The sequence below is a fragment of the Octopus bimaculoides genome, chromosome 3, assembly GCF_046866305.1.
Source record: "Octopus bimaculoides isolate indiv1 chromosome 3, ASM4686630v1, whole genome shotgun sequence".
Taxonomy (NCBI): domain Eukaryota; kingdom Metazoa; phylum Mollusca; class Cephalopoda; order Octopoda; family Octopodidae; genus Octopus; species Octopus bimaculoides.
Genome location: NC_142930.1, coordinates 132640013 through 132667512, shown reverse-complemented (window position 1 = coordinate 132667512; position 27500 = coordinate 132640013). Strand labels below are relative to the sequence as shown.

Genomic DNA, 27500 nt, shown 5'->3' with positions numbered 1-27500 from the left:
TGAACTGCTAAGTTATGGGGGGACAGAAGCACACCAACACACACACACAGAGGTTTCATTTCTGTCCACCAAATCCACTTGAGGCTTTGGTTGGCCTGAAGCAAGGTTCCACACAGTTGGATTGAACCTGGAACCATGTGGGGGAGAAAGCTTCTTACCACTCAGCTATGCCATTGAAGGAAAAAGGGATGAAAAAATTCAAGCAAATTCAAGCACCCTGTAGAGATCAAACCCAGCCAACTAAATTGTCCAGGAAATGCCACAGTAATCTATGTAGGTTATAAATTCACTTTGCCACTAGTTCGGTTCTTGATGGTGTCACAAGGGTGTTACAATGCGTATTGAGAAATTTTAGATGTGACAGAACCCATTTCTCCCTAGGTCCATCAATTACCGATTTCTTAAAGAAAAGACAGGCAGAAAAAAAAATGAGGAAAATAAAAATCCCAGTACAGATTTGGGAGTTTATCAACATCAAAATGATGATAAACAAAGTCGGCCTTGGTGAAATTTGAATTCAGAATGCATAGGGTCACAACAATTACCACAAGACAATCTACGCACTATATATATATATATATATATATATATATATATATATGTATATATATATATTATTTTGCTTGAGTTAGTTCCTTGCTACTCTGAGTTTCATCAGTGGGTGCACAGGATCTTCAGACAAGTTACAGCATATATATATATATATATATATATATCAATTGTTATTAATCCAAACAAATACAGGAATAGAAGAAAAGAAGTGGAAAATGCACAGAATATACATAAGAGTTAATCAGGATTTAAATATATTTTACAATATAAGAAGACACTTGACCAGTTTCAAATTAGATTTTCAAAAGTGTATAGTGTTTGGAGTTGTGTTGCAAATTATGTCTATTCTGGCCATTGTTATAAAAATAGTTTGTTTTTAAAGTAGGAATACATATGATTTTAATTAAGGATTTAGAAGCACTTCATAAAATAACATTTTCATTGTCAAACTTAAAAATTTCTGAAGTTTCTTGCATAAAATTATGACAAAAGTTTTAAGTTATGATATGTACATTTTAAAATGAGACACTATATATTAAAACCTGAAGCAGTTTTAGCCAGGATGGTATCAAAAGAAGCAATTGGTATAAAAAAATAAATTCTTCAAATTTTCAAAGAATTATAGTATTTTAAAAATTATTTTTTAAAATTAAGATGTGAAAATCAAGACAATAAATAGTTCAATTTTTTATATATACCAAAAAGTTTTTAGTAATCTATATAACATTCACAGACACATTATACTATATACAAATACGTATACATATAAATATATACATACACATGCATATGTAAAAATATGTATATATATGATGCATGTCTATTAGTAGATATATCTGGAATAAAGAGTGCCAAATTAACAATAAATAAATATGTGTGTAATATATATATATATATATATATATATACATATGAATAAATATATGAATAAAGGAGAAAGTAGAAAAACAATGAATTACCATAGGGTGCAATTTGAAATGAGAGTGGGGGGAGGAAATAAGGGTTTCACCTCAAATGGAAGGTAAATATCTCACCTCTTACACTTCAGTTGATAGAGGAAAAGTTGATGTGGACACAGGAGACAACAGCTGCTGCAGTAGGTGTGTTGTTGCAAGCACACCTAAATGGCTGAGCGTGTCATTAAGAGATTATTACTAAAGAAGCTAGGCGCTTGTACTACAGTGTAGCATGTCTGAGCTTTGTAGTAGAGGGGAGGGAGAAGGGCGAGAAGGTGAGTTGGTGGCTATGGAAAGAGGAGGAGTTAAGAAGAGGAAGGAGCTAAGAAGAAGAAGAAGCTAAGGAGGAAAAGCTAAGAATTAGAAGCCAAGAAGAAGAAACCTAGAAGAAAAAGAAGAGAAGTAGAGAAAAAGAAGCTAGAAGACCAAAGAAAGGAAGAGAAAAAAGAAGAAATGGTGGATAAGGGAAAGAAATTGAGAGACAATGAGAATGAGGAGAAGTAAGAGGAGAAGAGAAGTTAAAAAAAAAAACAATAAGAAAAAAGGAAAATAGTAAAAGGTATAAATGGAATTAATTTTTAGTTGTTGGGAAATGCTGCTGTCTGGCTGTGTAACTGTAGATATATGTAAATATAGGGCAGATTGGTTAAGAAGATTGTTTTGCAAATCACCAGATCCCAGGTTCAGTTCCACTGTGTCACATCTTGGACAAGTGTGTTTTTATTATGCTACTTAAAAGAACTTAGTCCACACTTTAAAGTGGTTGATGTTTGGAATGGCATCCAGCTGTAAAAACTTTACCAAAACTGACCTTGCCTGTACTTGTGCCACGTAAAAAGTACAAAGTCAACTCTGCTGAGTTGTTGGTGATAGGAAGGGCATCCAGCTGTAAAAATCTTGCCAAAACAGTCACAGAAGTCTGGTGTAGGCTTCTGCCTGGCCGGCTCTTGTGAAACCATCCCACCCATGCTAACATGGAAGGGGGATGTTAAATGATGATGATGAAGATGATGATGACCTTAGGTCAATCCAAGACTTGTGAGTGAAATTAGGTGAAGGGAAACAGTGGAAGCTTATCAGGAACGCTTTGCAACCATGTGGTCTTGGGTTCAGTCCCACTGAACAACACCTTTGGCAAGGTTCTTCAACTATAGCTCCAGACTGACCAGTAAGTGACTTTGGTAGGCAGGAGGCTACACAATGCTCCAATCTGATCTGGCAATGTTTCTACAGCTGGATGCCCTTCCTAACGCCACCATTTATGACAGTAGATGGTTTATATCACTTGCATTGGCTAAATCATCATAATACTTTCCAACCTGCTAATGTATGCAGTTGGCTGACCAAACAAAACTACATTTTGGGTGATGTAATTCTCTCTATTCCATATAAATTAGCATATATTATACTCTACATACTTGTACATAAACTTATATTGTTTATTTTTATGTTTTTGTACTACATTAAAAACTATATATGCTTAGATATCATGCAAAGTTTAAAGTGTATGTATGTATATATATATGTCACCATCATTATCATCATCATGTGTATATATCACCATCAACATCCTTCCATGCTGGCATGGGTTGGATGGTTTGGCAACAGTTGGTAAATCAGAAGACTGCACCAAGCTCTACTGCCTGCTTTCACATGATTTCTATGGCTGGATGTCCCGTCTAAAGCTAACCACCTTACAGAGTGCACTGGGTGCTTTTTATGTGGCACCAATAGCAGCGAGGTCACCAAGCATCTTTCAAGACAGACCCCTCAGATGATGAGAACTTAGATATGAATAGAGGGACAGAAATAGGGGTCTTGCAGTAGGTTACTTCAGCTGGAGAGAAAATGGAGAGAGAGTGGAGTGAGAGAAGAGAGAGATAAGATGAAGATGTGACAGGGCCAAGTTAAAAGGAGGTATATAGAGAAGTGGACCAGGGATTGGATAGGGTAAGTTTATAAGGTTATGAAAGGAGAATGGAAGGTGGAGGAGAGGGGGATGTAATGAGTAGGTAGAGGTGGGGACTGTTACAATTTGTGTTAAATCCTTTTTTATGTTGTGGGGAAGAGATTTGACAGGGACATAGCGTGCAGGTAGGTTCACAAAGGAGAGTGGAAGACAGAAGAGAAGGGAGAGGATATAGGAAGATGGAATGTGAGGGCGAGGTTTGTCAGGGACAGATTGCATGCAGGGGCATGGACATAAGGACATGTCATTATGGTCTCAATTTTACTTAGCTAGATGGTTGAGCACAGTAAATCGCCAATTGTCTGTCATTTGTCATATTCTGTTAGGCTCAAAATCTGAAGCTCATTTTCACAACTTTGTCCCATGTCTTTCTCTTCTAGAAGTTATCTTCATATTTAGAAATTGAAACGTTTTTATGCAGCTGTCCTCATCCAAATGCACATTACATGTCTCTTATAACCAATTTTTCTGTCAAAACATTAGCTCTTTGTTATAACTGCACACTGACATTGCATATCCAGTGGAGCATACTGACTTCATTTCTTTCAAACCTTCACAGGTCCTCTGCATTCACAGCCCATGTTTCATTACCATGTTGCATACTAGTTTGTATATAGGCATCATACAAGCTGCCTTTCACTCCGATAGAGAGGCTGTTTGTTACCAACAAAGGTAACAGCTCTCTGAACTTTACCCAGCTGGTTCTTATTCTAGCAACTACACTTTCTAGAAAAGGGGGTAGTAAGAAAGTAGATGTTAGAGTAAAAAAATAGAATAAATAAGAAGTAAACACAAGACAAACATAGAATATAGACCTCGTAAAGGGCTACAAATTGTTAAAAACATCTGAATACACTTTATAAGAAACAGTGTGATCATTAGTCCAACTTACCTTAAATTTATTACCAAACATGATTGTAGGTTTTGGAGGTTGTGTCTCATCAATTGATAGGTTATTTATATTTACTTTCTTCTGTTTTGTTAATCCCTGTACACGGAAAAGAGAGAAATTAAGGTTTTTTGTTTTTGTTTATGTATAGTGAAGGTTCAAGACATCTTACTCCCTCACACAAACACATACATTCAAAGTTATTCTGACCTTTAGCATGCTGAAGGCAAATCATGTCACCCTACGAGTTTTCTCCCCTCAAAATGAAATATAATGCCTCTGCAGCTACAGGAAAGAAAACTTATACAGAAAGATGATTCACCTTGAGAATGCTAATGATTAATGGGTTAGTATTAGATGCATAGATAGACGCTACCTGAAGTCAATTATGGATATGCATAGGTTCTATAATATACAAGAAACATTGGTATATACATGGGATTACAAGCTGCATAAAAAAGGATTTAACACAAATTGTAAAGTTTATTTATTTAGGCTGATAATTCGCAATGTCCTTATTCCCTTTCAGACCATGTTTGCTCCAATGTGTCTGCCTTGAAGATATCAAGAGCTTCTCTCTTCCTCCTACCATTCCAGGGGGCATTGCAAAGAGATTGCAGGAAAAATCTTTGTTCCACTGACTAAGCTATAAAGCAGGGACTAGCAAATTTCTTATATCAATGACCTCTTCATGAAATCGGTAATAATTTATTGACATCACATTCCTGATGTATATTTCTAAAATAAAATTAAAAAGGAATTGCAGCAGTATGGAAGGTGTCTATAAGCCATTTAAAAACATACAAAAACTGTTAGATTCACTTCAACATTTAAATTTAATTTGTCAAAATATTTTCATCGCTTTGAGACCGCGACCTACTTACTCACTGACAAATTAAATTTAAATGTTGAAGTGAATCTAACAGTTTTTGTATGTTTTTAAATGGCTTATAAACACCTTCCATGCTGCAATTGTTTTTGTTTCAGCGCACAATCTCAGATCAGGTCACTTGCTATGCAAGTACATCTCTGTAAAAAATTTTAAAATTTCTTGATTTAAAAGCAATAATTCCTTCATTCTGTTATGTCATTACTGCATTTTAATAAGAAAGGTTTAGAGAAATTGAATAAAAACACTAACAAAATTGATAAAGAACAATAAAAATTCAAATACATGTGGTCTCCTAACAGTCACAGCTATACTAAGGGAGATGATCATTTCATCATAAAAATTTAGTCATATATGAATATAGTCAGAATATATAATGTGAAATATGCATTTGGCGAATACTAGGCGTAGGAGTGGCTGTGTGGTAAGTAGCTTGCTTACCAACCACATGGCTCCGGGTTCAGTCCCACTGCGTAGCACCTTGGGCAAGTGTCTTCTACTAGAGCCTCGGGCTGACCAAAGCCTTGTGAGTGGATTTGGTAGACGGAAACTGAAAGAAGCCCGTCGTATATATGTATATATATATATGTATGTGTGTTTGTGTGTCTGTGTTTGTCCACCCCAACATCACTTGACAACTGATGCTGGTGTGTTTACGTCCCCATAACTTAGTGGCTTGGCAAAAGGGAGACCGATAGAATAAGTACTAGGCTTACAAAGAATAAGTCCTGGGGTCGATTAGCTTGACTAAAAGGCGGTGCTCCAGCATGGCCACAATCAAATGACTGAAACAAGTAAAAGAGTACTAGTACTAGTTACTAGTTATTGCATTGATAAGTGGCTGGAAAAATTAGTGACTTCTAGCCTGGAATAACTGTGCCCTTCCAGATTCAGATTGCTAATAATTCAGCACCCTCAATGCTTAAAAGTGTTTCAGATGTTTTATTGACTCCCATTAAAAGTCACATAGACTACCAATCTCCAGAAGTCAATATTGATCATTTTACAATTCCCAGTTAAAGAGGAAAGATGTATGAACTGATGAAACAAATGATATTAATTAAAGGGCAACATATCTCAAGTTTGTGTTTATGTTTGTGTGTGTGTGTGAGAGAGAGAGAGTATACTTCAAAAGAATGTTCTTCATGTCATCATTTAATGCTGGCGTGGTTTGGGCAGTTTGACAGGATCCAGTGAGCCACAAAGAACGTGTTGAGCTCCAATGTCAGCTTTGGCATGATTTCTACAGTTAAATGCCCTTCCTAATGCCACTCTTTTTACAATGTGTACTGGGTGCCTTTTTCTGTCACTGTCACTAGTGAATTCACAAGTAACTTGCAAGACAAAGAAAAGAAAAAGCCTTCTTGAGTTAGAAAAAATGTATTAGAAAAGAGGGAAGTTGGTTTATGAAATGCTAAATTATGATAAAGAGGCAATCACGACAGTCCTGCTGTAGAGGAGGTACAGGACTATCTTATATTATATAAGGATGGGTAGAAATAAGTAGAAAGAAGATAAAGATGGTGGTTATGATGTGCCATATAAATATGGTAAGGAATCCTATATATGTTATATAATGATTTAAAACAGTTCAGTGAAATGAAATTATTCAAGCCATTATTTCATAAAAAATGCTTACTAGGAGCATTTAAAATCTAAAACCAAGGGAGATAATTCCAATAAGATCAGTTGATGGAAATAGTTGATCAATGCCAATTACAATGGATCAAATTTTTACAAGCATTCGGTTAAAGTAACAAATGTTTCACTTATATAACCTCTTCAATGATGCATTTAATACTCAGTTGGAAAGACTAGGAGTTATCATCACCATCATCATACATAGATATACAGGCAATGAAATGATAGTGATTATAAATATGAACAATATGGCTGAAGAAAATGAATATGATCAAAGTTTTCAACTTATATTACATAAATGAATTCCTACCATGTTTATGTTTAGTATGTAGAACACTACCCTGTGTTCTACATACTAAAGTTACTCTGAAGTAACTTTTCTACAGCTGTACACCCTTCCTGTCACCAAGCCTCACATGTTCCCAAGTAAGGTAATATTCTCATGTTCTCATATGACACTGTTTGTAAACCAATCATTCATAATCACACTATGTCAAGACACACACACACAAATGACACAAGAAATAACAAGAAACTTAGCATCTGTAACTTTCGCACAAGTAATCACACATATACGAATGTCCTTATCCAGTTTCCATCCACTCAAAGAATTTGGTTGGTTTGGGTCAATAGTACAAGACATTTGCCCAAGGTGCTGCATAGTGGAACTGAATGAGAAACTAAGTGGTTGGGAAGTGAATTTTGTGTGTATGTGAGTGTGAATATGTGTTAATTATTTTTACTTTTGCAAACAGAGTAGAAAATGCCTTGCTGAAGAGGCCTAATAAGACAGGAACATGTCCAATGCTTTCACTGTCAACTGATCTTATTGAAATCAACTGATCTTATTGTTGATTTTATAATTTAGATACTTCAAGAGGGAGATTTTGCCTACTAACTGTATGTGTGATTAAGATGTTCACAACAATGTGGTTCCAGGTTCAATCCTACTGAAAGGTACCTTAAGGTAAATGCTTTTGGTAAATGTCAGGTTGATCAATAATTTGTGAATGAAATTTGATAAAAAAATAAACTGTGAATATGTCAGCCACATGTATATATACACAGGTATCAATATATGTATAAATGTAAGCATATATACATGCATGTGTGTATGTATGCATGTAGGTACATATGTATGTTCAAATATGCTTTGAATATATATATATATACACACACACAGGGTGTGATGGGTAAATTGTCACCATTTTACATTTCTAATTTCATGCATGCACATTGTTTGTTTTTGATTTTGTCAACTACACAGTATAGTAGAGTCAGTTGAGTACTGTCTGTGAGAAAAACAGCACTATGATGCAATTCACTCTGCCACAAATTTGGAAATGACATGCTGTACTGCTTGGCATTTGCTCCAGAAGCTCCAATACGAACATTTCAGGGTATTTGGGTGTCAATCTGAGGACAGTGAAGAGGATTCAGAAAGAGTTGGATGAGTCTAATGGTGATTATGAATGTATAGCAGCTTGGAAAACTCATTCTGATTGTTCTAAAAAGGGTCACTTGATATGCTAGAATTAGTAGCCAAAATCTACTTTATATCACACTCTGCTAACTTAAAAAAGAAGGAAGCAACAGAGACATATCTAGGCCTTTATTTAACTCTTTTGTTACTATATTCCTGTTGCAGTTGCTCTTGAAATAAGGAGAAAATTAGTAAAATAACTGTCATTATTAAGCTAGTGTTTGGAACATAAATTATCATGAAAATTGTGATGAAAGCTTTAATTGGATTTACTTTAAAGCAGGAAGTGTGCATCAAAGACCCAAAGGTCTTCTCAGGTGGGTTGGGATCAAAAGGAGCGCAATATGGTGCATGTGTGAAAGTGTGTGGGATTTCGCTGCTATTTCTTGCAAAGTGAATGGCCACACAGAGACTCCCTCCCAAAACAACAAACTTCACAATAAACCAATTTTGTGAGACCATGACCTATGAGACAGGGTATTTGTGCTAGGTAAAAAAAAAAAATCAGTTATTATTCATATCAACAATAGTGTAGAGGTTTGGTTTAGGTGATTGAGTACCTTTCAGACTTTACCCTTGCACCGATGGATTCTCAATACAAATGTTTTCAGGTTTTATTCTGCTTTTCACCCCTCTGGGGTCAAAGCAACTAAATACACGAACCCTTGTTCATGTACAATATGTAACTATAGTTCATACATGTGAATAATAGTTCATTCTTTATATTTCCCCTTTGAATATGTACCCCTACTCTTTTGTTTCACATGGGAAAATACCTTAACAAGTTTAGTCAACTATTTATAAGTCTACTAGTTATTGCATCAGTATTTTTTGCCAAACCACTAAGTTACAGGGGATGTAAACTGACTAACACTGATTGTGAAACATTAATGGGATACAAACACAACAAGTGAAGGCACATGGCCTAGTGGTTAGAGCAGTGGACTCGTGGTTGAGGGATCATGGGTTCGAATCTCAGACCAGGTGATGTGCGTTTATGTGTGAAACACCTAAGCTCCACACAATTCCGACAGAAGGTAATGGGGGAACTTCTGCTGACTTTTGCACTACAGCTTTCTCTCACTCTTTCCTCCTCCTGCATCTAGCAGCTCACCTGTGATGGACTGGTGTCCTGTCCAGAAGGGAAACTATATGCTAATGAAACTGGGAAACCGGCCCTTATGAGCCAGGCATGGCTCGAGAAGGAACAAACAAACACAACAAGCAAGGATACACACATGCACGCACATGAACATGCACACACACATACACGATGATCTTCCTTTCAGTTTCTGGTTAATAAATCCCCTGACATAGCTGTGATTGTCCTGGGGCTATAGAAAACAACACTTGCCCAAGGTGCCATGCAGTAGGATTGAACCCAAGATCACATAGTTGGGAATCAAGCTTCTTAACCACATAGACATACCTGGTGTATAAAATTTTTATTGTACAAGATTTTTGTCATATTTTACTTACACTGTATGGGGATTTTTTAGACTCTTTCTCTTTAATGAATGCAAGTGGCCGGTTTTCTCTATCTGAAAAATAACAACAAAGAATTAGATGTATTGTTTTGTTTTTTTTCAGTCTAGAAACACATGTGAACAAATTATAAGAGTGCGTGCATGCGTATATAACTTCTCAAATGAGAGTAAATGGATAGTTAATAGAAAATTAGAGCTTAGATATGTTTATTTGAAACTGAAGCTTCATTTTAATGCTACTCAGAGCTTTATACCATATTTTCCGTCATACAAGTGGCTGTGTGGTAAGTAGCTTGCTTACCAACCACATGGTTCCGGGTTCAGTCCCACTGCGTAGCACCTTGGGCAAGTGTCTTCTACTATAGCCTCGGGCCGACCAAAGCCTTATGAGTGAATTTGGTAGACGGAAACTGAAAGAAGCCCGTCGTATATAGGTGAAACACGATATACATACATATATATATATGGGCAATATATATATATATATATATATATATATATATATATATATATATACACACACACACATGATTATTTGAAACATAATCCACTAATCAGAGGTTAAAAGATATTTCTAAATCAATGAGAAACACAGCCCTTACTGCAACTGTGTTAACAGGGCCTTAAATGTCAAGTAATTCACATACACACACACTTTACATTAAAGACTATATAGCCACTGACAATAGCTACAGTATCAAACATATGTTTCAAAATTCTATTTGACTTTTCCCTTGTATGTCAGTCGGCAGACAAGTCTGACTAACATTTCATTTTCTTAATCAAACAAATTTAAACAATGGTGATTTACAAATGTGACACAAGCAAATGACAGAGGTGGAGGAGGAGGAGGAGGAGGAGGAAGTAAAAGAAGTAGCTGGAGGGAAAAGAAAGAGAAACAGTTAATCAGTGAAGGAGAAAGAGCTTAGAGAAAAAAGATGAAGGGATGGAGAGATAGGAAAGGAGAGAGAGAGAGAGAGAGAGAGAGGAAAGGAGAGAGGGAGGGAGGGAGGGATAGAGAGATAGGGGGGGGGGGGGCAGAAAGAACTAGATCGAAAAGATGGAGTTGAGGGATAAGAAGAAATTAAAAAGAAAAAGAAGCTAGAAGAAGAAGAAGAAGAAGAAGAAGAAGAAGAAGAAACTAGAAGAAGAAGAAGCTAGAAGAAGAAGAAGAAGCTAGAAGAAGTAGAAGAAGCTAGAAGAAGAAGAAGCTAGAAGAAGAAGAAAAAGCTAGAAGAAGAAGAAGCTAGAAGAAGAAGAAGAAGCTAGAAGAAGAAGAAGAAGCTAGAAGAAGAAGAAGCTAGAAGAAGAAGAAGAAGAAGAAGAAGAAAAAGAAGAAGAAATTAGAAGAAAAAGAAGCTAGAAGAAGAAGAAGAAGAAGAAGCAACAAGGGCATTCTATGAGAACTAGAATGACTCTAACAAATGTAGAATGGAAAGACGGTGTGGATCTTTGTTTTTCTATTCTTGTCCCCAACTCCCTCCATCCCTGCCAACCATGGATGAAACAGCTTGCTTGACCTCATTTATCCTAACACAGTTGTAACAAATTGTTTATCGTCTTTTTTTTTTTAAAGATAAGATAAATAAAAAAAGTTTTCTTTTCATTTTTTATTTTTTTGTTTCACCTGCTTTAAATCAACTGAGACAATAAGAAAATGAAAGAAAATCAATAACTTATAATTGTTGTTGTTGTTGTTATTGCTGTTGTTTTAGTGCACAACCCACCTGTCCCTGGAGGCAGACCCCCCCCCTTTATATTTTGTTTCATTTCTGAATGCTCAGTCTAGAGAAAGTGAAATGCTGATGGCATTAGAAGCCACCACTACCACCAAAACCACCACCACCACCACCACCACCACCACCACCAAAACCACCACCACCACCAACATGTTGACCAGCAATGTTTGGCTTAAACTGTTGTTGCAAGTTGACACTTGTAAGGAAAAACATGACCATTGAAAGAGTTTCTGCTGCAACAGATCTATTATTAGAAGCACTCCAGCCATGACCATCTAAACTTTTTACAGGCATACAGTATCTTGCATACATTGCTCATTAGATTCTTTTTTTTTTTAAGGTATTAGCTACAATGTCAGGAGAGGACTGGAGTTGGCTGCTATTTCCAGCAGACTGATCAACCACATAGAGGCTCCTGTGGTAGCTTGTGATGATGGTGTTGGTAATATTGGTGGTCATTCTACATTGAGTATGACCTGTGAGCAAAGTTATTCCAAATGTGGACATCCTAGTTTTCTTTTAGGCATTATAAGTGCAGGAATGGCTATGTGGTAAAAAGTTTGCTTAAGAAATTTACTTCCCAACCACCTGCTCTCTGGTTCAGTTCCACTATGTAGCACCTTGGCTAAGTAGCTTCTACTATAGCCCTAGGTCAACCAAATCCTCATGAGTGGATTTGGTCAACAAAAACTGAAAGAAGCCCATCATAAAACTTTTTTTTACTTGTTTCAGACATTTGACTGTGGCCATGCTGGGGCACCATCTTGAAGGGGTTTTAGTTAAGCAAACTGACCCCAGGACTTTTTTTTATATAGCTTGGTACTTATTCTATGGGTCTCTTTTGCCGTACCACTAAGTTACAATAACGTAAACATACCAACACCAGTTGCCAAGCGGTGATGGGGAACAAACACAGACACATGCATACATATATTATTTTAAAAACCACCAATATATGTTTTTATGTGTTAATATTAGTTTCATGTGATGAAAGCATGTCAGACAGTATTTTTTAACATGTCTGTTGCCTTACCACAATCTTCAGACACCAGATATATTAAAAAATACTATCTTTCATTGCATAAAACTAATATTAGCACATAAAAACATATATTGTGTTAATCAAATATTTATCTCTCACCAGATGGAGTACATTTTTTTGCTGATCTTATCATCACAGAACTGTATTTGGGATGACGTCAGCAGCTGAAGGCGCACTGTACGTCTTAATGGAGCAGAGGAATGGTGATAGCGGTCAATTTCAGAAACAACATCTCCATGGATGGAATGCTGTGTCACATTTTGGACCTTTGTAGGATTGTCACTTCGTCGGATGACAATTGTGGAGAGGAGGAGGAGAACGAGGCGCCTAGCTTGAGGAGATCTCGACATGTAAGGCGCTTGCCCAGTTGGATGGTGGACTTCAACGTGGAGTAGGGGGGATGTGATCTTTAAGATTAAGGTGGCGTGTGGATGACGTCAGTGGCTGGGGAGCTGACCAGAAGAAGAAGGGCATGCAGGTGACGTGCGCACGGGAGGGGGGGAAGATTGCGTCCTTTTCGATCGGGGAAGCAGTGAGTGCAGGATGTGTCAGTGCTTCATCAAGGTGAAGGAAAGCAGCTGCTATTTTTAGCGTTTCGGGACAGGTCAAACCATCCAACCCATGCCAGCATGTAAAATGAACGTTAAAGGATGATAAGATGATAACAATGATGGCAATGATGTGTGTGTGTGTCTGTGTATAAGTGTACAAGTGTGTGTATGTTTGTGTCTCCTCATCTTGACATTGCACAGTAGTTGTAAACGGGTGGATAAATATGTAGGTATACAGGTAAATGTGTGCATTGTGTTTGTCCCTGCTTTGACTTTACGCAATGGCTGTAAACAGGTAGATAAGTATGAAGGTAAATGTGTGTGTGTGTGTGTGTGTCTCTTTGCTTTGACTTTACACTATAGTTGTAAATGGGTGGATAAGTATGTAGGTAAATGGGTGGATAAGTATGTAGGTATGTAGGTAAATGTGTATATGTGTGCTTCTTTGCTTTGACTTTACTCTATAGTTGTAAGTGAGCATCACTGTAATATATAAAATCTCATTTGTTTCCAATTTTCTATGAAAAAAAATGTCCAGCTGGTCATAGGAAATGTGCCTCAATGAATTCCAGCTGACCCTTACAAAACATGGAAGAGGGAATGTTAAAAAATTCATGATGATGAGAAGGATTAACGATGCAAAAGGATTAACTCAAGTCCCAAAGATTGGAAGGTTAGTTATACTTTGAAGAATAATCATCATTCAACATCCATTTTCCAGCCTGTCATGGGTTGGACAGCTTGAAAGGAGCTGGTAGGGACAGGATCCACACTAGACTCCATTTGTCTGTTTTGGTATGTTTTCTATGGCTGGATGCCCCTCCTAACACCAACTACTTTACAGAGTGCACAAGGTATGTTTTACGTGGCACCATTACTAGTGCTTTTTACATGATACCTTCACTAGTGATTTTCATGTGGCACAAGCATCAGTGCTTTTTATGTGGTACCAGCACCAGTACTTTGTATGTGGCACCAGCCCCATTGCTTTTTATGTGGTACCAGCACCGGTGCTTTTTACATGATACCTTCACTAGTGTTTTTCATGTGACACAAGCACCAGTGCTTTTCATGTGGTACCAGCACCAGTGCTTTTTATGTGGTACCAGTACCAGTGCTTTTTATGTGGTACCAGTACCAGTGTTTTTTATGTGGTACCAACACCAGTGCTTTTTATGTGATACCAGTACCAGTGTTTTTTATGTGGTACCAGCACCATTGCTTTTTATGTGGTACCAGCACCATTGCTTTTTATGTGGTACCAGCACCATTGCTTTTTATGTGGTACCAGCACCAGTGCTTTTTACATGATACCATCACTAGTGCTTTTCACATATCACCATCACTAGTGCTTTTCATGTGGCACAAGCACCAGTGCTTTTCATGTGGTACCAGCACCAGTGCTTTTAATGTGGTACCAACACCAGTGCTTTTTCTGCAGAACAAGCCCCAGTGCTTGTTCTCTTATGTAGCACCAGCACTTTTTACTATTGTATTCTGAAAATCCCTTGGTCAAGCTTCATGCAAGCTATATTTCTCAGATGGTCTAGTATGCATCAACAGAGATGCTCCTGGTCTTGTAGGAAGTGTGAGTGTGTGTGAGTATGGGGTCTTTCAACACTTGTTGATCCCCCTCCGCAAAAAAAAAATTGAGGGAGGGTGTACCAATTACATTGATCCCAATGCTCTATTGTTATTATTTTATCGACTCCAAAAGGACGAAAAGTAAAGCCGACCTCAGTGTAATTTGAACTCAAGACAAATGAAATATTGCTAAGCATTTTGTCCAGCATGCTAATGATTCTGCCAGCTTGTTGCCTTAATGTAATTATCAATAATGACAGCAACTTACGTAACATAATTATCAATAATCAACAACAGTCATTATATAACATAATTATTAATTGTTAAGAATGGCTGTTATAATCACATAATAATCACATGATGATGATGATGATGGTCACTCCCGTTGATTTCAAGGTATGAGTGTTTGAAGAAAAGAATTAACAACAAAAGAAGCATCATCCATTGGCAATGGATGTGAGAATGTAATTTGAGTCCAGGAATGGATTGAGTCACAATGGGGATAATGATGGTTTTGATTTTGTCTGAGATGGGACAAATGTGTCTGTTGATTGCAAGATATAATTCTTTTATAATGATAATAATAATAATAATAATAATAATAATAATAATAATAATAAACGGGCTGATTACTACCTAGCTCAGATACCAGGAAACCCCAAAATGGCTGAAGTTCAAATGATAGTGCTCATGGGAACTGCCCATATCCTACGTAAAATACTGTCTATGTGATCTCAAATTTTAAAACAAACACATAATTTTCTTATGGTTTCTTAAACATTCTCTAGAACAACACTATGTACAAGTCCAAATATATGGTACCCTAGGCATAACACCTACATAATTTCTAACTTGTTGTCTCTTGAGGTCTCTGGGTGAGACTTGGATCCAACTTGTACAAATGCAAAGTAAAAGTCAAACATAAAATAATAATAATAATCTTTTCTACTATAAGCACAAGACCTGAAAATTTTTGGGGCGGGGACTAGTTGATTACATCGACCCCAGTGTTTCACTGGTACTTAATTTAGCAAACCCAAAGGGATGAAAGACAAAGTCGACCTTCGCAGAATTTGAACTCAGAACGTAGTGATGGGTGAAATATCACTAAGCATTTTGTCCAGCATGCTAACGACTGCCAGTTTGCCGCCTTAATAATAACAATAATAACAATAATAACAATAATAACAATAATAACAATAATAACAATAATAACAATAATAACAATAATAATCATCCTTTCTATTGGAAGCACAAGGCCTCAAATTTTGGGGAAGAGATTAAGTTGATTACATTGACCCTAGTGTGCAACTGGTACTTAATTTATCAATCCCAAAAGGATGAAAGGCAAAGTCGACCTCGGCAGAATTTGAACTTAGAATGGAGTGACAAGCAAAATACCATTAAGCATATTGTCCAGCATACTGACGACTCCGCCAGTTTGCCGCCTTAACAATAACAACAACAACGATGATAATGATGATGATGGTGGTGGTGGTGGTGGTGGTCACTCCTGTTGATTTCAACATATGAGTGTTTGAAAGAAAGGATTGAAAATAAAAAAATAAAACATAAATGGATAAAAATAAAAGAAGCTGCATCTATTTGCGATGGATGCGTGAATGTAATTTGAGTCCAGGAATGGACTCAAGTAACAATAATAATAAAAGGCTCTGATCACATTGGGAAATCTCTTGAATCAACACAGAAGATTATTCATAAATAATATTTGGTAGAGGGGAGGTGGCAAATTGGCAGAATTGTTAGGACGCTAAGTGAAATGCTTAGCGTCATTTTGTCTGTCTTTATGTTCTGAGTTCAAATTCCACTGGGGTCAATTTTGTCTTTCATCCTTTTGGGATTGATAAAATAAGGATGAGTTGAGCAGTGGGGTTGATGTAAGTGACTTATCTGCTCCCTCGAAATTGCTGGCCTTGTGCCAAAATTTTGAAATCAATATTTGGTAGAGGGATATTGTATGGAAGCCCTCTGCTAGTGTGTGCAAGTGTGTATGCATGAATATGACAGACTTCCATGCAATTTTTGTACCAAATTTATGTGTGTGTCTGTGTATGCTTGTGTATGTATGTGTGTGTTATGCATTGATCAGACAGTGGTCATGCTCGTTTATGGCTTTGAGCTCAGTGGCTCATTGTGTGAAAACTAATGGAATAAGTAGGCACAGGCATGTGGTAAGAAGCTTGTTTCCCAACCACATGGTTCCAGGTTCAGTCCTGCTGTGACACCTTGGGCAAGTTGTCTTCTACTATAGCCTCAGGCTGACCAAAACCTTGTGAGTGGATTAGGTAGATGGAAACTGAAACAAGCCTGGTGTTTGTATTATATATTTATGTGAGCATCTTTGTGTCTATGTTTGTCCCCCCATCCACCATTTGATAACTGGTATTGGTATGCTTATGTCCCTGTAACTTAGTGGTTTGACAAAAGAGACTGATAGAATAAGTACTGGACTTAAAAAAAAAGCACCGGGGTTGATTCATTTGACTAAAAGTTCAAGGCGGTGCCCTGCCATGGCCACAGTCTAATAGCTGAAACAAGTAAAAGATAAAGTATCTTACATGAAAGCAATGGCCCAGGAAGGGCATCGGAAACCCTGCTTTAAAAAATCTTATCCAACTCATGCCACAATGGAAAAAAAGATGTAAAAGTGATGACAATGCCAATGATGGTAATCATAATCATTTTAACTTCCACTTTTCCATGCTTGCAAGGTTTAGATGGAGTTTATTGAGGCAGATTTTCTACTGCTAGATGCTCATCCTGTTGCCAATCCCAAGAAGTTTCCAAGAAAGATGATCCATGACCAGAAATGTTTTCACAGAATATTGTATGGTAGTGTCACTCATTTATAACTATCACATAATGTCAAGACAACGTAGCATGCGACAGGCTGGCAGAGTCATTAGCATTCTGGACAAAATGCTTAGCAGTATTTCGCTCATTGCTACATTCTGAGTTCAGATTCTGCCAAGGTCGACTTTGCCTTTCATCCTTTCAGGGTTGATAAATTAAGTACCAGTGAAACACTGGGGTCGATGTAATCGCCTAATCCCTGCCCACAAAATTTTCAGGCCTTGTGCCTATAGTAAAAAAAAGGATTATTATTATTATTATTATTATTATTACTATTAATATAAAAGAATTATATCTTGTAATCAACAGGCACATTTGTTCAATCTCAGGCAAAATCAAAAGCATCATTGTCCACACTGACTCAATCCATTCCTGAACTCAAAAATCAAATTCATGCATCCATTGCAAATGGATGATGCTTCTTTTATTGTTAATACTTTTCTTCAAACACTCATACTTTGACATCATGCAATAGACAAACCACACACATACACAGTCAAAAGGTGAGAGCTAGAGATGCTCAATATGGAAAATATGTAGAAGTGTTCAAATGATTTGAACTCTAAAATCTTTATCAAGAAATAAAAGCCACAAGAGTGGCTGTAAGAGAAATCTAGGTGAGCTCACTTAGGTTTCTCATATAGTTGGACGCATATACATACATACAGGGTGGGGCATAAATACTGTTACAAAAGTTCAAAATTATTTTTCATAATAATATTCAAAGAATTCTAATGATTTATTTGAGTTAAATGATAGTTTATTATATGTTTTCTTGTATTTCAGAAACTAAATATTAAAATTTTGTTGCAATGTCTGTTGAATGGAAGAGAAAATTCATCATAGAACAACATGAGAAGGGCATGCGTCCACCTGAAATATTCAAGTTAGGGAAAAACCTCAAAATTAACAGAATGTTGATAAAAAGGACGATTGATCGTTACCAGGAAACTTCTTCGATCAATGATAGACAAAGATCAAGCCGTCCCCGCACCTCCAGAACACCTAAACTCATCAAAAATGTTAGGGAAAAAATCAGACGAAATCCAAGAAGATCCATGAGGAGAATAGCAAAAGAAGCACAAACATCGCCAAGGACTATGCGGAGGATGTGCAAAAGTGACCTAAAGTTGTCACCCTATAAACTTCAAAAGAGACAGCTTCCCTCCAAGCCCACATTGAAAAGAGACTCAGCAGAAGCAGACTCTTGTTGAACCGTATTAAAGATGGCACGCTCCGTAACATCATCTTTAGTGATGAAAAGTTATTCTCAGTTCAACAGTCTCACAATCATCAAAATGACTGAATCCTTGCTGAAAGTATTGAGGCAATACCTGGTAATGCAGGAAAGGTTTTCAGAACCCAAAAACCAGCATCAGTGATGGTCTGGGCAGCCATTTCTGAAAGAGGGAAAACTCCACTTGTTTTTGTCCCTCAAGGAATCAAGATAAACAAAGAACGGTACATTGAGGACATTCTGGAAGGCGCGTTGATACCATGGTGCAATTCGGTGTACGGTGATGAAGTTTGGACTTTCCAACAAGATGGGGCGACGAGCCACACGTCTCGATTAACACAACAGTGGTGAAGAGACAACTGTCCGTCCTGGATCAGCAAAGAAGAATGGCCTCCCTCATCACCTGATCTTAATGCTCTTGATTATTCTTTGTGGTCAGTTCTGGAGAATGAAGCCTGCTCTACTCCTTGCCAAAATATTGAAGCGCTAAAGAAAAAATTGACCAAGTGCTGGGATAAAATACCCTTAGATGTTGTGCGTGCTGCTATAGATGACTTCCCAAAAAGACTTCATAGTGTTGTGAAGGCACGAGGTAAACATTTTGAATAAAAGTTACACCATATTGTTCCTTGGGCATTTGCAAAGCATATTTTGTAATAGTGGGTTGTTAAATAAATTTTTGTCGGGATAAATCTGTGTTTTATTTTGTAACAGTATTTATGCCCCACCCTGTATATAATGGGCTTTAATAGAAGATACTTGCCCAAGATGCCACACAGTGGGTCTGAAGCGAAAATTTTAGAGATGAAAAATATAAATAAAGCATTTTTTGTTTCTAAAAACTAATAATCATATAGAAAACTTTGTAATTTCTAACATGGATTACATGATGGAAGTCCTCAAGTTTATGACAAAGTATATATATATATATACAATGATACTTTGCAGTATGAGTTTAATTTGTTCCATGACCGAGCTCATCTTATGATTTACTCGTTTTACAAATCAATTTCTCCCATTGAAATTAACTAAAATATAATTAATCCGTTCCAGCCACACAAAATAATTTTTTTATGGGTTTTAAAACAGAAAAGGTGTAATTACAAGTAAAATGACAATTAGGATAAAAGAGAATGCAAAAAAAATATGTAAACTGGTTTTATTAGCTGAATTACCTTAAAGATGGGACGATCTGTGTGCTCGTACTGCAGATTTCTGCTCGTACTGCAGATTTCTGCTCGTACTGCAGATTTCTGCTCGTACTGCAGATTTCTGCTTGTACTTCCAGACAAAAATTTGCATGAGTCTCTGCTTGTACAGCAAATTACTCATATGATGGGGTACTTGTACTGTGAGGTTCTACTGTATATGGTTAGAAATGGTGATCAAACCCATTCAACTATGTCAGCGTTATAAACCTGCTCATAGAGAGTAAACCAGAGTTGCTCAGTAACAAAACTCTCCTTAACTGTATCCAGGAGGTTGGCAGCCATTGATTGATGTTTACTGACTTCAAATTCACATTATTCTATTGTATTGTTGATGGATTGTTTTACATGTACAAGTGTGATTGTGAATTTTGTGCACTCATTGCAATGATCAGATTTAAACTAGTGGACACTTGCACATCTGCCCTGACAGCAATAAAGAGATTTACAGAATTAATGGATGTGGGCATGCATGAATGCAGGCATGCGCACACATATATACAACAATAAACATATACGCACAGCTAATTATAAATATTTAAACAACTGGTGTGTGAGTGAGGGTGTGTGTGTGTGTGTGTGTGTGTGTGTGTGTGTGTGTGTGTGTGTGTGTGCATGCTTATATGCATGAATACACTAACACAGCATGTGCAAATGAAATTAATTTACACCTTTCTGTAGCTATTCAGTTTATCAAGCAGGCACTCTCGCTCTCTCTCTCTCCCCATATATAAATCGCAATCGTGGCAGATACCGGTGTCACGCAAATTGGTTCCCGTAATGGTGGCACGTAAAAGCACCCATTAAACTCTTGGAATGGTTGACGCTAGGAAGGGCATCCAGCCATCTCTCAGAGTGGTTGGAGTTAGGAAGGGCATCCAGCCGTAGAAAACTATGCCAAGTCAGACTAGAGTCTGCTGCAGCCTTCCAGCTTACCAGCTCTGGTCAAACAGCCCAACCCATGCCAGCATGGACAATAGACATTAAATGATGATGACAATATATATATATATATAAATATACATATATATATATATATACACACACACACACATACATACACGCACAAAGCGTGTGCACATGTATGCATACAAAATGACTAATACTCAGTCCCCTGCTATTCCACAACCCCCTTACACACACACACACACACACACACAATCTCATTCATACAACTGACACTGTCAGGTATGAAGACAAGGCTTCCAGTTGATCTGATCAATGGAACAGCCTGCTTGTGAAATTAACGTGCAAGTGGCTGAGTACTCCACTGACACATGTACCCCTAACATAGAACTCAGGGAGATTCAACATGATACCAAGTGTGACAAGGATGGCCCTTTGAAATACAGGTATAACTCATTTTTGCTAGCTGAATTGATGGGAGCAATGTGAAATAAAGCTCAAGGACATAATATGCTGCTGGGAATTGAACTCATGACCTTACAACTGTGAGCTGAATACCCTAACCACAAAGCCACGTGTCTTCTCTCATTTACACAAAGCCACATAAAGAAAGACAAATACACAGACATTTAGTTTCACACAGGGTCATGCTTTCTCCCTCCCCGCTCACACACAATCATGCAGTCACCTTCTCACAGTCTCCCTCCCTTATTCACCCAATCCCTTTGTACTTTCAAAAACAAAAACAAAAAAAAAAAATATTAATTCTAAAACTAACCAGAGAAAAATGAAATGTTAGTTTCCATCACTGAAACTAACTGGTCAAATATTTCACCAATATCCCTTCCTTTAAACTTTCAAACTAACAATGCCATACAGTTTGTTCTACTTTGTTCCTAAACAGCCAGCCACAGATATCTCACGGTTATTAGGAAGTTTTTCTCAATAAAATCCATTGTCAGCTAGGCTTCCAGGGATAAGAGAAGAATGGCGATATTATTGTACATACGACCACAACAAATCCTTTAATCTTTAGGTACAAATGACTTTCTGAAAATATTATTGACACAAAGATATTTTGTCTTCTGATTGTAATGCTCTGTTTTGTTAGTCACTTCATGTGTTGTTCAGGAAGTATTTCAACAATTTACAATACTTTCACCATACCAGCCATATATATTGCAGAGTTGAGATGGTTCTGTGTCGATGCTCACCAAGCTACTAAACTCTAGTAGTAACAAAGGGCATAAATGCTTGTACTCTACTTTTATATTGCGTACTTCTTTCTTCTTGTTTGCATGTGTGTGTGTGTGTGTGTGTGCATATATAAGTACACACACACACACACACTCACACAAATACACACATGCATATGCATACATGTACACACCCACATATTATATGTGCACAATGATGATAATGATGAAGATATACACACACACACACATATCATCAACATCACCATCACCACCACTAACACACATTTTCCATGCAAGTGCGAGTTGGATGGTTTGACCATTGCTGGTAGACTAGAGTGCTGTGCCAAATTCTATTACTTATGGTTTCTACAGCTAGATGCCCTTCCTAATACCAACCACCTCATGTGTGTGTGTGTGTGTGTGTGTGTGTGTGTGTGTGTGTGTGTGTGTGTGTGTGTGTTCTGATATCATGTGATGATTATAAACGAGCATCACTGTCATATAATTGATGTCCTTTTCCAGGCTTTCATGTAAAATGTGTCTGGCTCTGAGGGAATATTATTTTGCATGGAAACAACGTATATAAAGAAGAACCACAAAGTAGAAAGAGAGAAAAAAGAGAAAGGGAAAAGAAAAGACAAAGGAGGAAGAGAAAAAAAGAATAAAAGAAAGTAAAAAGAAAAAAGAGGAAAGAGTTACCTCTTAGATAAATTCGATTGCCTCGTACTCGGTTGGCTAAGCTGTACAATGGTAATGCCGAATTTGAACCTTCAAGGTAAAAATCTATAGAATTTACATCTACATTTAGTCTTGGTGCCAAAAGGTCTCTGAAATATAGAAAGGAAGCCTTTCAAACTTTGATCACACACATTTTTATATATATGTATATATATTTATCTCTCTCTCTCTCTCTCTCTCTCTCTCTCTCTCTCTCTCTATATATATATATATATATATATATATATATATATGCGAGTAAAAATAAATACAAAAAAAGGGGGTTTTGTATGATTGTGTATAGAGAAATATATTATTTTGTTTAAAAGAGTTCCAACACTGTCTGGTTTTTATGTTTTATTTATATTCCTGCAAAACCAATGTGGGATATAGAATATGGAATATACAATATATAATATAATATACAATATATAATATAAAATAAAAATGGATGGTACAATGAAATAAAGTATTGAATGTCTTATTGAATATATGGAATATGTCTTATTGAATAGATGAAATATTGAGTGTTCAATATAAAGGATTAAATATATAAAGGCGAATACGTATTTTCTATACCTTGTGGTATTTCATCATGGCCGGTATGACAGACTTTAACAGTCTGTTAAAGTTGTTTGTTTTGATGTCGTTATTTGTGATGTTTGTTTTAGAGTTGATGTAATTCATCAACTCTGTGTTTGTACTGTCTATTGCTGTTAGCATTGTTTTTTGCATATTACTATTGGTGTTAGGTGTATTTTCGGGAGATGTGAATCTTCCTGCTTTGTTTGTGTTTGCATTTTGTTTTGTTTTCTTCTTACTGCACTTCCTCTTTCCTTTCGTAGCTATTTTCCACTCCTCCTCACTCTCTTCATCTGATGATGAGAGTTCTGAGGAGTCAGAAAGAGGTAACGGCAAATTTTGTGCATCTGTGTGTGTTTCTGTGAGTGTTTGTGTTGCTGTTTTTGTTGGTGTTGGCTGCTTGTTATTTGTGTGTGGTGTATGTGATATGGGGGAGGGAGAGGCAGTCTTGGAATTTTCTTTTTTTTTCTCTTCTGTTTTTGCAGTTTCTGTTGTCTTTTCTGTTGTGGTTATTGCTGATATTTCTGTTGTTGTTTTTTGTGTTGCTGGTGGTGTTGGTAGTAAAGTTTTTCTTTTGGGGGTATTTGGTAGTTGCTTCTGTTGTTGTTGTTGTTGTTGTTTTTGTTTAGCGGCCAGAGGGCAGTCCTTTTTCAGATGCGCCTCGCTGTTGCATAGGTAACAGCGAGGTCGCCTGCCCTCTACCACCACATACAGCTTTTGGTCCTCTGCCAGTCTAATGTTTGGAGGAATTTTCTGTGAAGCCTCCTCCGTGATGTGGAGAAGGATTTCCAGATTTTTCCCTCCCCAGTTCTTTTCCTCTACGACCGTAATCTCCAAAATATTTGCCTCCTCCATTTCGAGGCATATGGCCGATATCAGCCATTGGGTGTCCACTTCCGATGGCACATTTTTTATAATTACTTTGGTCACTCTCTGTCCTAGATAACTTGGTATCATCACCAAGTTATCTGTGCGGAGAGAGAGTGTCGAAAATTGCTTAGCTAAATTTTCATTTACGAATCTCACCTGTACCATTCCAAATTTTCGTCCCCACGTGACATGATTTTGATGAATCTATACAGGTTTAAGACAAACTTCGATTTTATCTGTGCTAAAATTTTCTACACGTCTGGTTTTTATGTTTACCAGTTTATAAATGATGCATTTTTTGTTTTTTTTTTCCATAATATCTTTTGGAATGTTTATTCTAACATCATCTTCTTTCGTAAGAAGGGATTTTGTGTCTTTAATTTGTTGTTGTGTGAATGTCACTATTGTTCTTTTTTCCTTTAAAGCATTTGCGAAATTTGTTTTTGTTGTGCTGGCGGACATGTTCTTTTCAATATTTTTGTTTATGTTGGTGTATGTACTGCCTGGTTCAAAGGTGGTGGTAGTGGCAGCAGAGTTTGTTGAACAGGTGATGGTGTCAGTGCTGACGGCCGATAACTTTGCGTCCTTGCTGCTGTTGTTGTTTTTGCTGTTGTTGCTGGTGGTGGTGGTGGTGGCGGTGTTAACTTTCATGTTGTTGTCACTGGTGTTAGTAGATGGAGAGACTGCGTTAGTAGCAGTCGCCTCCGATCCAGATTTCCTCATAGTTTTCATGGTGGTGGTGAGAGGGCTGTTAGTAGCTGTAATCGCCGTCTTTGTGACGTTTACAGCAACTGCGTTCCTGTCACTGTGTGAGCACGTGCTACTCTGTTCTTTTTTCTCTTCTGGTATCTGAAGCCTCGGGAAATGCTCATCAAAAGAACAAGACAAGCGTTCCAAAATTATGTTTCTCGATATTTTTCAAATGTCGAGAAGGAAATTTTTGTATTTTGCTAGGGCCGAAACTGCCCCTGGGGGCCAATTCCTGCCCTTGAAAATACACAAAAATGAAGCCTAGGTGCTTCGCAACAAAAATATTAAAAAATTCCAACAAAATGTGGACAATAAAAGGTCAAATAAACGTTTACCTCTGCAGCCGATGTGACAGCACGTCCATCAGATAGATAGATAGATAGATGGGTAGACAGATGGGTAGATAGATGGGTAGACAGATGGGTAGATAGACAGACACAGATAAATAGATAGACAGACAGGCAGAAAGATATCTTTTTATTATAGCCACACAGGGCTAAATACAGAAAATGGACAAATTACAATGCAGAGCTTTTCTTTGGGGGGGGGGGAAGGAGGGATAATTTCAATCAAAAGGGATCGCGGAAAAAAAAGGGGAGATTTCGATCAAAAGGGATCGCGGGAAAAAAAAAAAAGGAAGGGGGGGGGCGATCAATAGGGATCGTGTATCACAGTCAATGTAAAAAAAATGGGGAACAGATTAGGTTTATCCGTGGAGAGAAAAGCCTACGGAAAAGACCACGGTCACCTCAGGCTTCTTTTTTTAAAGGTACATGAAAGTAAGTACCTTCTCTCTTTTTGTCTCTTTTTGTTACAGGTCTATGCTTAAAATGGTGTCGTCTTTCATTCTTACCATTCTTGCCACATTTACCCATTTTTTATTGAAACTTTCATTCGACAACACTTTCCTCTCTATCCTCATCCTCCTTTTCAAGTGGTACTTGAAAAAGTTAACGAGGGACTGACCAGAGAGGAAAGTGTTTGTTTGTAGACCTTTCAAACGCGTCCACCACACGCATTCTTCTGCCATAGCTATCAGTGTTACAAAAACCGTTTTTCCTTCTCGTTTAAAGGAAGGTGGCGGAACAATATTCACGATAGACTCGGCTGATAAGTGGGCTTGTCCCACACGTGACAACAGCTGTTCGACGAAGGTCCACAGCTCTGAAATATCTGGACACTGCACGAGTGCGTGCACAACGGTTTCGTCGCTCTGACCGCATCTCGGGCAGGTCGGTCCGGTGGTTTTCGAACCGTGTCTGTAGATCTTCTCTTGAACTGGTAGTGCGTCCCGATAGCATTGCCAAGCCAGGGATCTCTGGAAATTATCCATAGGCCCCAGCCCGAACGTCGTCTTGAAAAGGCGGGTTAGAAATTTCTTATCGACACCCAGGTTTGCTCCGAGAGTGTCGTCAGACCTCCCCTCCACTAGTCCTCTATAGAACGCATTGGTCGTTTGGAAGTTGCACAAGTTTGATCCCGGACGGCAGAGCTGTTGTAGAGCTTGGCGACACTCGCAGTGCCAATCGCCCAGTTTCGGTCTCTTCCTGATCCATGTTTGCAGTTCGGTGAGTGAGACGAGCTGCGGGAAGGCGTGCCTCACAAACGGCGCCCACACTTGTTCACTGTCGTCAATGAAGTTCCAGAGATCCCGCAGTCTCGGCGCATGTCTGCACATCATTAACCACGGCATCCCCAGTCCTCCATGTAATGGTTGTTGACAGCAAATGGATCGTCTCACCATCGGAACGCCACCCTTCCACAGAAAGCGGAAAAGTATGCGTTCTAGTTTCGTGATGGTGGCATCGGGACAAGGCACGATGGTCAGGCGGTAATCGATGACTGATGCAATATACACATTAGCCACCTCCGCCCGGCCTTTTAGAGATAACTTTCTCTCGGCCCATGTTTGGCTGAGTTTGATCACTCTACTGGTGATCTCGTCCCAGTTCTTATCCATTTGGAGGTCCGGACTGAACCAGACCCCAAGCATTTTAACCGGTCCGTCCGTCCAGCGTCCCACTACGGAGTCGCTGTTGGACGGTATCGGCTTGCTTCTCCAGGTGCCGAGTAACAAACCCACTGACTTTTCCGGGTTAATTTTTGCTCCTGTCACCGTTTCGTATTCTTTAAGTGTCTCGCCTAGCATCTCGACGTGCTTTTCGCTCGACACTATGACGGTGACATCGTCCGCATATGCAGACATGCTCGTCCCGTAACCCAGCTCTCGTGGGATACCCCTCAGTGTCGCCAGCTTCCGCAGTAGTGGTTCGAGCGTCAATACATACAGAAGCGCCGACAGGGGACATCCCTGACGGACCGAACGCGTGATGTTGAACGGTTTTGACAGGTGACCGTTTACCCGAATTACCGAT

At 38.0% G+C, this 27500-nt stretch overlaps 1 protein-coding gene across 4 annotated transcripts in view; it reads right to left on the bottom strand.

Annotated features, from left to right (window-relative positions):
- Positions 1-27500, bottom strand: part of LOC106873908 (uncharacterized) — a 344369-nt gene that overhangs the window by 155653 nt on the left and 161216 nt on the right. For all 4 annotated transcript variants that reach the window (XM_089349658.1, XM_089349655.1, XM_089349657.1 and 1 more), the window contains 3 exons: positions 22906-23033; positions 9859-9920; positions 4370-4465 (listed from right to left, as the gene is read on the bottom strand). In XM_089349658.1, coding sequence (XP_089205784.1) covers positions 4370-4465; positions 9859-9920; positions 22906-23033 — 286 coding nt within the window. The remainder of the gene's footprint in view (positions 1-4369; positions 4466-9858; positions 9921-22905; positions 23034-27500) is intronic.